The 15,999-nt window shown below is 43.2% G+C and overlaps 1 protein-coding gene across 1 annotated transcript in view; it reads right to left on the reverse strand.

The window, feature by feature from the left end:
- Nucleotides 1-2,096: 2,096 nt before the first annotated feature.
- Nucleotides 2,097-15,999, reverse strand: part of grin2ba (glutamate receptor, ionotropic, N-methyl D-aspartate 2B, genome duplicate a) — an 86,311-nt gene continuing 72,408 nt past the window's right edge. The window contains exons 14-15 of the mRNA XM_082976533.1: nucleotides 14,871-15,109; nucleotides 2,097-6,566 (exon numbers count right to left, since the gene is read on the reverse strand). Of these exons, the coding sequence (XP_082832659.1) occupies nucleotides 4,236-6,566; nucleotides 14,871-15,109 (2,570 nt within the window). The 3' untranslated portion in view covers nucleotides 2,097-4,235. The remainder of the gene's footprint in view (nucleotides 6,567-14,870; nucleotides 15,110-15,999) is intronic.

Here is a 15,999-nt window from a genome sequence, read left to right on the forward strand (position 1 = left end):
AAAAAAACGGTGAAGACCAGAGTGTCATTTTCAAGAAGAGTTCCTGACCATCCTTATCACAATGTAGGCCCGTACATTTAAAGGGATTCTTCTATTCAAGACTAATCAACACACCAGTCGATTCCAACACAAACACTCCAAGGGATCATGCAGTTTATTGCGATGAGTAAAATCAACATGAGGAGTTGCATATAAAATATGCAGACCCAGACAGAGTGCAGTGAAAACACATCTTTCAATTTCCATTTTCAGAAAAAACCCTCTGGACATGAATGCATTTGAATGAGAAATGCCAAGCTAAAATGATCTCTCCCAAAAAGTTGGAAAATAAACTAATTGAAAGTTATTGAAAGCAACAATGCTCAGACAAAAACTAGCAGATAAGTAAAAAATGTCTTAGACAACATATATATCTCCTCACACATGCATACCAAAAAGTTTGACACACAGTGGAGATCTGATCAAGGATAAATACATCACAAAGGATATCATTTTTTCTCTGACAAGAACCCAAATGAACATAATGATGTCAACTCATTACCTTGAATTACTTGATTCACCCTTCATTTCTAACCATCTGCACATTATGTTTAGGTGACATGGATGAGAAACATTTCATCATTCTATAAAGGGTTGCAAAACTGCATTTCCATTTCAGATGGATTCTTCAATGTGATGAAGCTCACCACTTCCTTTTGACCCCATCTGCACCACCATCCTCTGTTACTGTGAGAGCAACACTGGGAAATGTCCAATGTGTTGTGCCCAGTGCTACTGACACGTATCACTGAAGATATCAGTATTATCCTTATTAAAGATACACAGAATGAGGAGGAAGAGCCAGTCCTGTGTAGTGTAGGCTCTATCAACACCAGTGCAATCGGCATCAGATCCCAGTTGAATAAAGGGCAACATAACACAAATGATCTTGCAGTCAATTACTTAATTAATGAGGATTGCTTAAATGAAGGATCACAATATACAGTCTCTATATGTAAAAGCCATCTACTGGTATGTATACATGTAATACTGTATTACATAAATGTATAGATAATTGTGTGTATCCCGTAAAGCATGAAGAGTAGCCTATCTTAAAAGAGAATCTAACACAATTCAAGGGAAACTTAGCAAAGACTCGTAAACTAAACTTTCCCCCTTATCACCAAACGTCTACACTAAATTATCCTCAATTTCCAACACTTTACTGAAAATAAGAAAAAGCATATTCTTAAAATAATAATGATATTTATTGGTGAACTTTTATAATTAAGTAAATATGAGATTTAAAGCAAATAAAAGATTCAATCATATCACGTATCATTATTAATCATATTTGTCTTAACTATATTTTGCATATTTTTGTTTTTGTATTTTTTATGTTTTTATTACCATTTTGTTTATTTCTTAAATTGTTGTAAAACATATTGAAATGTACATCCTGACTGTCTGCCTACTGTACAAAGGGAAAATAGTTTTTAAATATATTTACAGGGAAAACAGAGAAGATACTAATGCTGACATTGATTGATAATAACTCTATTTTCTTTCTCACTCTCTCTTATTTCTTCCTCTTCTTTTCCGTTGCTTCTTCAAACTTTCTGATATTGGACGACCATCCAAAACATGTGCAGATAAAAAGTCCAAAGATACCCATCCATTTGTGAAGTAATTCATGGGGGGGGTGTTGACTCAGTTTGATTTAAGGCTAACTTGATGGGTTTCATCTTAATAGTATGGAGAGAGAAGTCGGTACTGAATAAATAAATAGATTAGCAGCAGGTCTAGGAAAACAGCTGTTGTCACTCAATCATTTCCCCTCCATCTTCCACCTCCATATTACAGAGGTGCAGTTTGGTCGTATTGGAAGTAGGAATGACTCAGCGCAATCTACTCCCTCAGCACCTTCAATCTCCATTCAGCACTGAAACACAATTTCCTGCAGCCCTTGAACTCATGACACCTCATACTAATTGAAGACAAACCCTTCAATAACTGAAAGGCTCGTACGCTGTACAATATCTTGTGTCATCAGTCAGTTTAATATGATAAGGCATGTATTTCTGAAAGTCTGAACCCGGGGGGGTGGGGTGGGGGTGGGGTGGGGTGGGGGTGGGGGGGCTAACATCTGTCAACATCTGTCAAAGCATACAGCGTGAGCATTCTCAAGACACCCTCCGTCTAACTGCCTCAGTCTGAGGAGGAATGTCCCTTTTAGAGACATCCTCACGACTTACATTCAGCCTTTAATCAATACCATTACTATCTTCTTTGGGCAACAACATCTTTTAAGAGGATTTGAGTTAAATTTAGAATTACAGAGCATACGCCTATAATACACATGAAACACTCTGACTGACGTGAAGTAAAACTGCATTCACAATGCTTCTTCAATGTGTCTCATAAGCCCGTATGGACCTTCCTAACTTCGGAGCGTGAACGCAACGGCTTTTACGAGATAAGTGGTGTGTTAAAAAGTGAGCCTAGAAGGCTGCTGGCTGTTTTCTAAGAACCTGAATCCAAAAGGGTTGATCAAATGCTTGTTAGATGAGGCACAGCAGTCTGACAGTATATGTGGTGTTCTTTAGTATGGATGTGTGGCAGGTTTATGAAGCACTTCCGATGGTATTGTAATGTCTGTGTGATAATGTCCACATCAAGTTAAGTGTTAGTTATCAAACATGTTATTGTCTTGAAACACACCACAGTCTCTCAGTCTCACATCTGTAAATAATGACTTGGTTTCAGAGCAGTACGTTTTCCCTTCGAGACAAGTGGATATTGTACAGTACACATCTTAACACCGTGTTCAGTACGCATCATGCTGTTACACCACGCCCTGCTGTGCTCTCTGGGGTACACATCATCTGGAGTCCTTTAAGACCTTCAGTCAGTATCTTCAGCCATCTGCTTTATGACAAGACACGTCTTTCACAGTTGTTGACCAACAAAAGTACAGAAACAGGGTGTGAAATCTCTTGAAACTTCAAACAAAGAAGAACCTTTCAGTACTGTGCAAATTATGTCTTCCAGATCTTTCCGGAATAATTTTAAAAACAGCAAATTAACGAATGAGCATGGACTGTATATCATTAAAACAAAAACAAGAGACCTAATGACTTTTCACTCAGTCCTTCAGGCTTGTTAGTTGAATTAGATAACAAGCTTCCTGCCACCATCGGGCAGACAAAGAAATAACAACAAATATTAAACAGTATTGAAATATCAAAGGAACATAAAACAAACTTAATGTCATAAGCACTTCATAATATCACTTTTGTTAATCACAATGTTAATAACATTATTGTTGTTTTACCCTGTTATTTCAGTAAGAATATCTTATTTTCATTTATGATTGAATTATCATAGCAAACAAGAGTGAAAGACGGTTGTTTGGGTGTAAGAGAGCAGAACAACTAACTTAGAAAAAAAGGTGCTATCTAGAACCTTAAAGGGTTCTTCGGCTGTCCCCATAAAATAACTCTTTGAAGAATCGCTTTTGGTTACAGGTACAACCCTTTACGTTCCAGGTAGAACCCTTTTGGGTTCCATGTAGAACCTGTTCTACAGAGGGTTCTACATGGAAACATAAAGGATTCTACCTGGAAACAAAAAGGGTTCTCCTATGGGGACAGCCACATAACCCTTTTGGACCCCTTTTCTCTAAGAGTGTAGAGGCAAAAAGAGGGAGAGTTAGTGCAGGGGCTAAACACGGCCATCGTCTTCCAACTAACTCATTTTCGGTCTCAGAGCTATCATAAACATGAGTCATGACAACATCTCCTTTCTCTAATAACACTTGACCAGATGGACACTTCACTACTCACTCACATTCCCTTCTCATAATCACTCTGTAGGTGTGACTCTAAGCCATTTGTCTCAAACTTGCAAAATCACATTGAGGTGTCACTTTTGTGTTCTTTTTGAGTGTGTTGATGGCAACGGCCAAATAAATAATAGAGTTAACATAACCCTACCCACGTGTCACCTCTTGAATTCATTGTTTTGTAACAAAATAAAAGGGCATGAATGTCCCCATCTTTCCTTCTAACTCACCCTGCTCTCTTCTGTCGAAACTTTTCACCATTCTGTCGTTCATCTTCTCTTCCCTGACTGTTCTCCTTCCTTGTTAAAAGTGTTGCGGTTGCAATGTGGACAGTGGTGCCTCATCATCCCTGACTTCCCAGGACTAATGCCATCCCTCTCTCCCTCCATGCCTCCCCACCCAGTCTCCTCTCTCACACGTCTGACTCAATGCTGGAGAGTTTCTCGTACACGTGCCCGTTGCTGCCATTGAACGGGCGCTGTATTGGCCCCACACCCAGCGTGGAGCCGTGGAGGTTCCCTCCCAGACACAGCTCCATAGGGAACCTGGGGGCCACGGTGGACATGACCCCAGCAGTGGCAGTCGCTGGCAAGAAAGATGTCACACCCACGGAGCCCCGGAAGTCACTTCGGCTGTTTTTGGGGGGCATCTGCTGCTGCTGCTGCTGTTGCTTTTTCATGTAGTATTGTTTGGCGCCATGCAAGAGACACTGGTCGTCACCAAAGGTTGGAATAAAGGGGTTTTGGTTGACCCTATCCGGGTAGAGAGATTTGGATAACGAGTAGGTTCCTCCTCCACCGCCCTCCATCATGGCTCTTTCTCTGTCCCTCATGTCCCTCTCCCCCACTGAGCGGCGGTGAAGGCCCTCGCCACCTCGGAACAAGCCGAACGGCGACCCTGCTTCTTTGACCATCTCACCACTGTAGAACAGGGGGTCTCTGTCTCGCTCCTTCTCCCTCTCTGAGCCTCCATGCCTCTCAAATATGTGGGCGAAAGGGCTAACACCCTCCATGTAGCGCTCCTTCTCTTTTAAGCTAACACTTCTGGGAGGAGGCAACATCCCGCTCATTCCTGCACCCCCCATGCCCCCACTGCCCCCTCCTAGATCCCCCATGACCCCCCTGACTCCGACTGCCTCCTCTTTCTGAAGGTCTACGAAGGTGTCGCACGAGTGTTGCCGTCGGAGGGGCTTTCCAAAGCCGGCAGACTTCCTACGCTGGGCTTGAGATTGAGGCTGGGCACCTCCACTTAACCCCACAGCCCCCATGCCTCCGACTTTCCCACCCCCCATCTGTTCCAAGAGGTGGTTGTTGTCCTCACTGATGTCGTACAGGTTGCCTGTCTTTTTGCAGCCCTCGCAGCGCATGCAGGTGGCAGAGCTGGGACGGCTGTTCCCTCCACCCCCCGATGATCCACAACTAACCCCTCCACCGTACCCGCCTCCCCTCTCCCCCACCCCGCTACCATGCATCAACATCTGCTTCCCCCCTCCTCCGCTGGCACGGCAGTTTCGACACTCCCAGTCTCCTCCTGCCAACCCCGCCCCTGATGTGCCTCCCCCACTCTTAGACTCTGATTTCTTGGGTTTATTTTGTTTCAGGAAGTCGTCCACTGACACCAAACTGGTGCAGTTCCCCCCGCCCCCTCCACCCCCCCCTCCAGGACCGTCTGTCAGATCCACATGTTCCCATTGGGGGACACCATCTTTGGGGCGGAACTGGTCCAAATAGAAATCCCTCACACTCTCTTTGTCTCGGAACAGGTAGGATGTGCTCCCTGCATTGCCCCCTCCTCCTCTCTTGCGTTCGGAGGCCAGTAGGGGCGGGGAGGAGGAGCGGTGGCCGTGGTAGTGGTGGTAGCCTGTGTGGTAGGGCTTTCTCCGGTAGCCCAGCTCAATCTCATCCAGCTCTCGTCTCGACTTGGCCGAGGCGGGCCTCTTTTTCAGGCTGTCGCGATACTGCTTACGTTTTTTAGCGTTGCCCTCCAGGTTCCCGTAGGTGACAGTGTGAGTGGAGATGTCTGAAACGTCTGAACGGATGTTTCCGTCATCCTCTCTGCCCCCTCCCCCACAGTACCTGTCATGCCCGGGGATGTAACCTGAGCTGGAGGCCCCTCCCTTGAAGGAGAACTTTCCGTACAGGTCTGAAAGTCCCGATTTGAAGCCCGGCCCGGAGGGTGGGTTCTGACTGGCAATCAGGTCAAACTTACTCATGTTCCTGTGGGTCAGGGCAGAGCGTGGCTGTGTGGTGAAGATGGGTGCCACTCCTCCACCTAAACTCTCACAGTCAAACATGCCCCCTTCCAGAGAGCTGTTGCTGCCCAGGCTGTGGGGTCTGTTAAGTGGTGGGCCGCTGAGCCCCAGGGCAGAGCCTCCGTGGTGGTGCAGGTAGTGGTCCTGGTACAGGTTGCTGTCCTTCAGGTGGAGGTTCCCGAACGTCCTCTCCACCTCGTTGATGTAGTCACTGAACATGTTATCCTCCGGCATGTACGGAGGCTTGCAGTCCGAGTGACCTGCCAGGCTGCGGCGGTGCTCGGAGATGTCGTAGACGGATGACTCACGACGGATGAAGTCCAGGGCGCTGTGAGGTGAGCCGTTAACCCCGGACAGGGAGGCCATGTTCTTAGCGGTTCGGAGCAGACGCAGGATGTTGGATTGGGTGTTGTTCATGGTGACCGATGGAGAGTCGAGAGCTGAGCTGCTCTTTTCCTCGATCTGAACCCCGTGGATGCAGCTGTAGATGCCCTGTGAGTGAAGAGGGTCATTAAGCAGCATTAGAGAGGGTAAGGGAGAGTCACAGGCAGAATAAAGGAGAACTAAAAAAAGGGCTTCTAAGAGTAGACAGAAGAATGAGAGGGAAACAGAGTGATAAATAACACAGGCATGCAACTGTTGAACATTAGACCGTGGAACATGCACTACACATAATATCTGCACTACTGGTCAAAAGTTTTAGAACACCTACTCATTCAAGTTTTTCTTTATATTTACTATTTTCTACATTGTAGAATAATAGTGAAGACATCAAAACTATGAAATAGCACATAGGGAATCATGTAGTAACCAAAAAAGTGTTAAACAAATCTAAATATATTTTATATTTGAGGTTCTTCAAATAGCCACCCTTTGCCTTGATGACAGCTTGGCACACTCTTGCCATTCTCTCAACCAGCTTCACCTGGAATGCTTTTCCAACAGTCTTGAAGGAGTTCCCACATATGCTAAGCACTTGTTGGCTGCTTTTTCTTCACTCTGCAGTCCAACTCATCACAAACCATCTCAATTTTCTTGAGGTCGGGTGATTGTGGAGGCCAGGTCATCTGATGCAGCACTCCATCACTCTCCTTCTTGGTCAAATAGCCCTTACACATCCTGGAGGTGTGTTGGATCATTATCCTGTTTAAAAACAAATGATAGTCCCACTAAGCCCAAACCAGATGGGATGGCGTATCGGTGCAGAATGCTGTGGTAGCCATGCTGATTAAGTGTGCCTTGAATTTTAAATAAATCACAGACAGTGTCACCAGCAAAGCACCCCCACACCATAACACCTCCTCCTCCATGCTTTACTGTGGGAAATACACATGCGGAAATCATCCGTTCACCCACACTGCGTCTCACAAAGACATGGCGGTTGGAATCAAAAATCGCACTCCAGACCAAAGGACAGATTTCCACCAGTCTAATGTCCATTGCGCGTGTTTCTTGGCCCAAGCAAGTCTCTTCTTCTTATTGGTGTCCTTTAGTAGTGGTTTCTTTGTAGCAATTAAACCATGAAGGCCTGATTCACACAGTCTCCTCTGAACAGTTGATGTTGAGATGTGTCTACTTGAACTCTGTGAAGCATTTATTTGGGCTGGAATCTCTGAGGCTGGTAACTCGAATGAACTTATCATCTGCAGCAGAGGTAACTCTGGGTATTCCATTCCTGTGGTGGTCCTCATGAGAGTCAGTTTCATCATAGCGCTTGATGGTTTTTGCGACCATACTTGAAGAAACTTTCAAAGTTCTTGAAATGTTCCGTATTGACTGACCTTCATGTCTTAAAGTAATGATGGACTGTCATTTCTCTTTGCTTATTTGAGCTGTTCTTGCCATAATATGGTCTTGGTCTTTTACCAAATAGTGCTATCTTCTGTATACCACCCCTAACTTGTCACAACACAACTGATTGGCTCAAACACATTAAGAAGGAAAGAAATTCCACAAATTAACTTTTAAGAAGGCACACCTGATAATTGAAATGCCTTCCAGGTGACTACCTCATGAAGCTGGGTGAGAGAATGCCAAGCGTGTGCAAAGCTGTCCTCAAGGCAAAGGGTGGCTATTTGAAGAATCTCAAATATAAAATATATTTTGATTTGTTTAACCTGTCTGGGCTAGGGGGCAGTATTTTCACGGCCGGATGAAAAACGTATCCAATTTAAACAGGATACTACTCTGGCCCAGAAACTAGAATATGCATATTATTAGTAGATTTGGATAGAAAACACCAAGTTTCTAAAACTGTTTCTAAAACTGTTTGAATGGTGTCTGTGAGTATAACAGAACTCATATGGCAGGCAAAAACCTGAGAAAAAGTCAACCAGGAAGTGGAGGATCTGAGAATTGTAGTTCTTCTTTCTAGTCCCTTTCGAAACTACAGTGTCTGTGGGGGACGTTGCATTTCCTAAGGCTTCCATTGGCTGTCTAAAGCCTTCAGAAAGTGGTTTGAGTATTCTCCTGTCACTGGGCAGATAATAGGAGCTCAGTTTCTGAGTAGACTGCCTGGCAACAAAGGGATTGGAATGCACGGGTCACGCGAGCACGCTGTTCCTTCTTTTTCTCCTTGAATGAATACGCTATTGTCCGGTTGGAATATTATCACAATTTTACATTAAAAATACCATAAAGATTGATGTTAAACAGCGTTTGACATGCTTCTAAGTACGGTAATGGAACATTTTGACTTTTCGTCTCTGGTTCCGCGCTCGCGCGTTATGCCTTTGGATAAGTGATCTGTACGCACGAACAAAACGGAGGTATTTGGACATAAATATGGATTATTTCTTGTGGAAGTAGCAGTCCTGGGAGTGCATTCTGATGAAGATCAGCAAAGGTAAGAGAATATTTCTAATACTGAGTTTAGGTTGCCCCGAACTTGGCAGGTATCTGAATAGCTCGCCGTGATGGCTGTGCTATGTACTCAGAATATTGAAAAATGTGCTTTCTCCGTAAAGCTATTTTAAAATCTGACACAGCGGTTGCTCCCATTGGTAGTCTATCTATAATTATTGAAATAATTGTTATATATTTTGTCAACGTTTATGATGAGTATTTTTGTAAATTGATGTGCACATTCACCGGACATTTTGGTGGGAATACATTTTCTGAACATCACGCGCCAATGTAAAATGCTGTTTTTGGATATAAATATGAACTTTATCGAACAAAACATACATGTATTGTGTAACATAATGTCCTAGGAGTGTCATCTGATGAAGATCGTCAAAGGTTAGTGCTTCATTTAGCTGTGTTTTGGGTTTTATTGACACATGTCCTTGCTTGGAAAATGACTGTGTGATTATTTATGTCTATGTACTCTCCTAACATAATCTAATGTTTTGCTTTCGCTGTAAAGCCTTTTTGAAATCGGACAATGTGGTTATATCAAGGAGAAGTGTATCTTTAAAATGGTGTAAAATAGTTGTATGTTTGAGAAAGTTGAATTTTGACATTTTGTTGTTTTTGAATTTGCCGCGCTGATATTTCACTGGCTGTGTCTAGAGTCCCACCTAGCCCATAGAAGTTAACACTTTTTTGGTTACTACATGATTCCATGTGTGTTATCTCATAGTTTTGAGGTCTTCGCTATTATTCTACAATGTAGAAAATAGAAAAAATAAAGAAAAACCCTTGAATGAGTAGGTGTTCTAAAACTTTGGACCGGTAGTGTAAACAGAGATAAGTAAAGTGTCCACTTCTAGTCTGGATTTGACTCCTTGTTTATTGTTTCTCCATTAAGTGATAAAATACAGATTCACATGGACTGAATGTAATACATCTAACGTATTTTTACTGTATGTGGGTATATGAAACAGGAGAGCATGAGAAAGTAGGAGAGGAGAGGATGGGGAGATGATTGATAATGACAGAGATGCAGTAAAGCCCTGTGGGTCTCAACGGTCAATACCTTCAATCAATGTGATTAGAATTCAGCTGAACAATACCCTGTGGCAGTTAATAAATACCCCCGGCATCGACTGTAGACCGCCATGCAATAACATAAAACTCCAGAGAGAGGATGAGGCCATGAAACACTGACATAATGATGACAGAAAGACAAACCGTGCTATTTGCATCCTGTGATGTATAATACGATATTCAAATACAAATGGATGGAGAGTGGGGTAAACAAGGTGTGACAGATGGATGAGTGGGATCAAATCAATCTGACCCAATGATTTTTAAAACATTTTGTCTGGGAAATGACAGCAGAGGTAATAGGACCCTTTGGCCGCCATTAAAGGTCAAAGCTGTACTGGTCAATGGCAATGATTCCTTAACAGGGTCATTTTCATGTCATCTGTCCTCTCTCTCAGCCTTGATGCCATGACAACCATGATGCCAACCTTGTTCCTTGTCAACTCTTTCATCACGTTTGACATCTCCCTCTTTTCACTGTTAGTCATTGGTTGTCTCTGTGGTACTGTATCTCTCTTACTCCTTCTTCTGCCTCTTTGTTTCATCCGTGTGCCCTCCATTGCTCTGTTTTGATGTGGCCATGAGCCTGCCATACCACTATTCTCCCCAGTGGCGTGTAATAAAAACATTGACCAAGAAGAAATATAAAATAATGTATTTTTTGTCTCTCTGTGTTTTCATAATTTTCCTTCAATTCGCAAGAGGCTGAATGTATCTCATCAGAGAGAAGGCATCCGAGCGAACGAAACAGCGCCCCTCTGTCTCTGTATGTGTAGGTCATCTACAGTGTCTGATGCTGTCTGGTCATAAAGAGTATGACATTGATGTTGCCCTTAGCATTGAATGTAAGAGAAGCCAGAAAGCATTTTTCCTCCCTTGATAAAAAAAACATAAAATAATAGCCAATCAGTGTTGAGGTAAACTGAGTGAGCTCAACTGTGAATGGACTTGGGGCACCAAAACAAAGTGTCCCTTTGAAGGCCAGTTTAGATTTGGCTTCACTCCTGTCACATCGCATCAAGATAAATACGTCATTGACAGAAACAACTTGAATTGTTGCATCTTGTTGTGTTGTTGTCCTCCAGTGGCTAGCTAGCAAGCTAAAATGATCCCTTTTCTAAACTAGCCATGGATGGAGATAGGGATTTGGACTTGTGGTTTTACTTAATCTCCGAACTGGCCAATGAATATACAGTGATTCTGATCAGACCATAAATTCATACATTGTTGTACCCCTGAACTGAGAGGATGGAAGTTCAATATGTAGCTAGATGTAGTAGGCTAATGTTAATTTGCTAACGTTGCCCATGAAAGGAAGTTGGGCTAGCGAGCAAGCATTTTAGCCAGGTAGCCTAGGACAACAAAAACTAAAATCGTGTACTATAAGTCACAGACTGTTTCGTCAACATGAAAGATAGGAGGATGGCATTGGCGTTTCTCTACGCACACACACACAAATCTGAATTGTGGACAGCCACATCATATTTAGCTTCTGTTGATTGGACTAAATTGTTTTGGGTATATTTTAGTTGTCACTGTATTAGACTAAGCAGAGGTGATTTGATGATGTTGAAATGTTGAAGTTGAAATGGTGCTGGAATAGTGGAGGCAGCTCCTGTTGTCTTTATGACTTGCGGTAACTGTCCGAGGTTCTAAATCAATAGTTGTTTAGTAGTCTGAAAATGTCAGAAACATTAACTTGCTTGACTATGCTGTAGGTCATGAAGCTTTTTGTTACATTCAATATGCTTTGTGGACTTCACCGGACAGATGTTGCTCTCTGGTTTTGTGATGAAACAAAGGTGTGGTTGAATTTATTCTGCCACTGTGTTCTTATTGTCTCTGTTTTAGGCCTATATATCACAGTGGCAAGGCATATGAACTAACAGGTTATAGAGCAAACAACGCAATTATCACAACACATAGGTTGTAATATGGCTTTTTTTTCTGGCTTGGCTTCCCCAGTGATTTTACCCACACTCCGCTACTGACTCTCCCATATTCTCTGTGACATGCTGTCCTTGTGTTTACTCAACCCTCAACCCTTGGCAATGTTAGATGACATCATGTGTGCTCCGTTTGAGCGGTTTGCAGAGATGAATAAACAAAACAACAGAATGCCTTAGCATCATCAATGGTGCTTCATACTCAACTGAGATACTCCACATGCCCACATAAAGTAAACATTCACAGACTGTCTCTGGGATTATTTGGGCAGGGACGTGTGAATGGTAATAGCTCTGGCCTGAGCGTTAGAAATGTAAAGTCATGGAGGCACCTACAATCTTTAACTGATTACAGAGTGTACATCTGGTTTCAAATTCAAAGATTCGCTAGCTGCCCTGTCCTTGAGTAGCCTATATGTGGCTTTGTGCAAATAATACTACCATGTGATCATTTGAAGATGCAGCGATTAGGTTTAATATATTTACAGTACATATCTAAATTCTTAGCTAGTCATTAGATGGTTTCTTAAATCAATGTAATGAATTAGTTAGTGAATTAGTTGCAGTGTTGCAGGTGTAAGAGGAATACCTTTGCTAACGAAGCCCTGCTTAATGTTTTTCACCAAACTCTCACCAACAAGGGCTTGGACACTAGACTCCGATCAGCTGTGACAGATTTCTCATTCTTACAGTTCTGAGCTTAAATGTTAATTGCGGTAATAATAATAACGTTTATTGGATTATGCTGTGAAATTAAAAAACAGAATCAATCCAGTGGCGCAGGGAAAGGGGCGTCAATGGAAAATATAAAACTAAATGAGAATGAACCAATGTGAAGCCTTACCCCAGGATTGTGAAAAGATAATAAACCATAATTTCCCTCATTGTTCTCACGTTGGTAACAATGACTTGTTTTTTTATTACGCCCCAAATTACGGCGTGCCATGTAAGGGCACAGGGATGAAGACCAAACAAACCCGTACACAAAACACAGGGTTGAAACCCAAACAAAAGAGCAAGGAGTACCTCAAATAAATACACAAGCGTACAATGATTATCACATGGGACGAGACTAGTAATAGTCTGCGCAATGCACAAGGGCACGAAAGCCCAAAACACACAGCACAGGTACTCACACGCACCAACGGACATTGGAACAATAATGGACAGCCCAATGGAAACCAAAGGGTACATATATACAAATACTAATCAGTGGGAATAGAGGACAGGTGTGCATGATGAAAGTTCCGGAGGGATCCGTGACAATTGTTGTTTAATTATCCCTTGAAAATCTGGTATGTGGCGATGAATTCTAATAAATAAACATATTGTAGGTTGTTTCCTCTGAATATTTTGGAGGTGCTATATAGAACCTAAAAGGGATCTTCGGCTAGGAGAACCCTTTGAAGAACCCTTTTGGTTCCAGGTAGAACCTTTTTGAGTTCCATAGACCCCAAAAGAGTTCTACCTGGAGCCAAAGAGGGTTCTGACTGGAACTAAAACGGGTTCTCCTATAGGGACAGCCTGTCACGACTGTCTTCGTCTTCTGACGATATTGCGAAATCGTCGTCTGAAAAGGTAGACCAATACGCAGCGGATGTCGTGTTCATTTTTGAATTTAATTAATTGCTCACGTGAACACTATACAAAAAATAATAAACAATGACAGTGCAACAGTTTTGCATGCTATCCTAACGCAGTGCAAAAGCAATCTCCCACAAAACCCAAACACAAACACACCCTAATATATGGGACTCTCAATCAAAGGCAAAGAGAAAACACCTGCCTTCAATTGAGAGTCCCAACCCCAATTAATCAAACATAGAAACACAGACTACCTAGACTAGACATAGAATTACCTAAACATAGATCATAACCCAAAAACCCGGAAATACTAAATCAAATGCCCTTTTCCCAAAACACCACCCTGAACCACATAAAACAAATACCCTCTGCCACGTCCTGACCAAACTACAATACCAATTAACCCTTATACTGGCCAGGACGTGACACAGCCGAAGAAGCCTTCTGGAACTGTTTTTTCTAAGATTGAACTGTAGTCAAGGGTCACATCCAGATATTTACCGTCACAACAACTAGGAAATAATATCATGAATTCGTGTCATAATGGAACCTCACAGAAATGCAAACAGTAATTTTCCTCATTCTCGTCCTCATACGAATGATAATGGTATAATCATCAACGCTTACTGACCAATCTGTCTTTGGAATGACAAACACTGACAAACACACACTAAAATTGACACTATAACACTAGACACAAAATAATCAACTGTTTTTCCTCTGCCCTGGTTTTCAAATGAAGCGAGCAATGGATTGTGTGGCACTGTCGTGAATGAGCCACGTGGTTAACCCCAAGCGTTTCACCTTGGTGAGTTACACTGGAGCCATGTCAAAACAATTGGAATGCAATTCAAATACATCGGGGTGACTTTGCTCCCAGGAGAACCAGTAATCTACCCTCATTTCTCTGGCCGAGTGAACAATTGATTTTGGCTCAACATTTTGTAAATATTTACCCCGGATGTGAAACGGGCATTAGCATCAAAACAAAAGAAGAAAGCTGTCTGTGTTCAAACTAAACTCAGAGTTTGGCATTGGTTGGCCACTGTGGACATAAACTACATACTGATTTCTGCTATCAGTGTCTATAAGCCTTCTACTTGACCATGTTTCCTGATGGACTACCTTTTCCAAGAATAAAGCACTCTCATTTACTGGGTATTAGAGACAGTAAAGTTGATGATGTGAGGTTGATGATGAAGGTCATAACTCTAAAAAGATGCCAAAGGGCGCTGATGCAGATCACAGGACCACAGGAAGAAAACCTAAGTGAAGGACAGACATGTATGAGTGTGTCCAGACAGTTACTATGGGTGTCTGAGCTGGACTGGCTCACCCTGCTGATGGAGAAGACGAAGCCTGGCTTGCCCGTGCAGTAGCCCATGAAGCAGAAGCGCAGTTGCCAGTAGAAGGCATGCTCGGCGATGAAGGTGATGAGCGACAGAGCCATGGCCGCCCCCAGCATGTAGAAGACGCCGGCCATGTTGTCCACGTCCAGCTGGCTGCTCATCACCTCGTTCTTCTCATGGTGGCAGATCCCCGTCAGCCACATGGCCTCCAGCTCCTCCATGTCACCTGGAGAGAGGGACAGGATGGAGGGAGGAGTCAAGGAAGAGTGGGGACGGGAAGAGGAGGGAGAGTGGGGACAGGCGGATGGAGGGAGGAGTGGGGACAAGGTATGGAGAAGGAGGGAGGATTGGAGGGAGAGAAAGGAGGGAGTAGGAGAAGGGTGTGGAGAAGGGAGGACATGATGTAGCAAGAGGATAAATATTGGAATGGGAGATTGATGCAAAGTGAGCAGAGAAAAGGTATAGGGATGAGGGGTAGGGAAAAACAATTGAAAATATAGGTCTGAAAATGAATGCACCCGTCAAAGGCCCCTAAAACTGAAGAGGACAAACACTTAAAGGCAAGCCTTTGGTGGCTATTTAATGAATACACTTTTACAATACATCCCAGTTTTCATATTCATGACAGCACACTTCAGATTCAGAAAATAGACCCATGTGTGCGCATGAGTATATGGAAATATCAGTGTGCGTGCATGATGTGTGTGTCTATGTGTCCAGTCATGTCCCAGAGTCTATATCTGTCTCTTTGTGGGTCACTTTGTGTAACATCAGCAGCAGTTAGTTCTGGCGGACCGTCCGTGGCAGGACTGGTGTTACTTAACTAAGCATACATTCAGATGGCTGTGCACGTCAGCAGAGCTCTCGCATGGGACCACTGGCCCCTGAGCATCACACACACACACACACACACACACACACACACACACACACACACACACACACACACACACACACACACACACACACACACACACACACACACACACACACACACACACACACACATACACACACACACACACACACACACACACACACACACACACGATCGAACTCAGGGCCCACTGCCTGCTGCGCCTGCATGGCTCCTGGACGACAAGGGCGACTGGTGTG

Source organism: Salmo salar, chromosome 06, assembly GCF_965601325.2.
Source record: "Salmo salar chromosome 06, fSalSal1, whole genome shotgun sequence".
NCBI classification, from domain to species: Eukaryota; Metazoa; Chordata; class Actinopteri; order Salmoniformes; family Salmonidae; genus Salmo; species Salmo salar.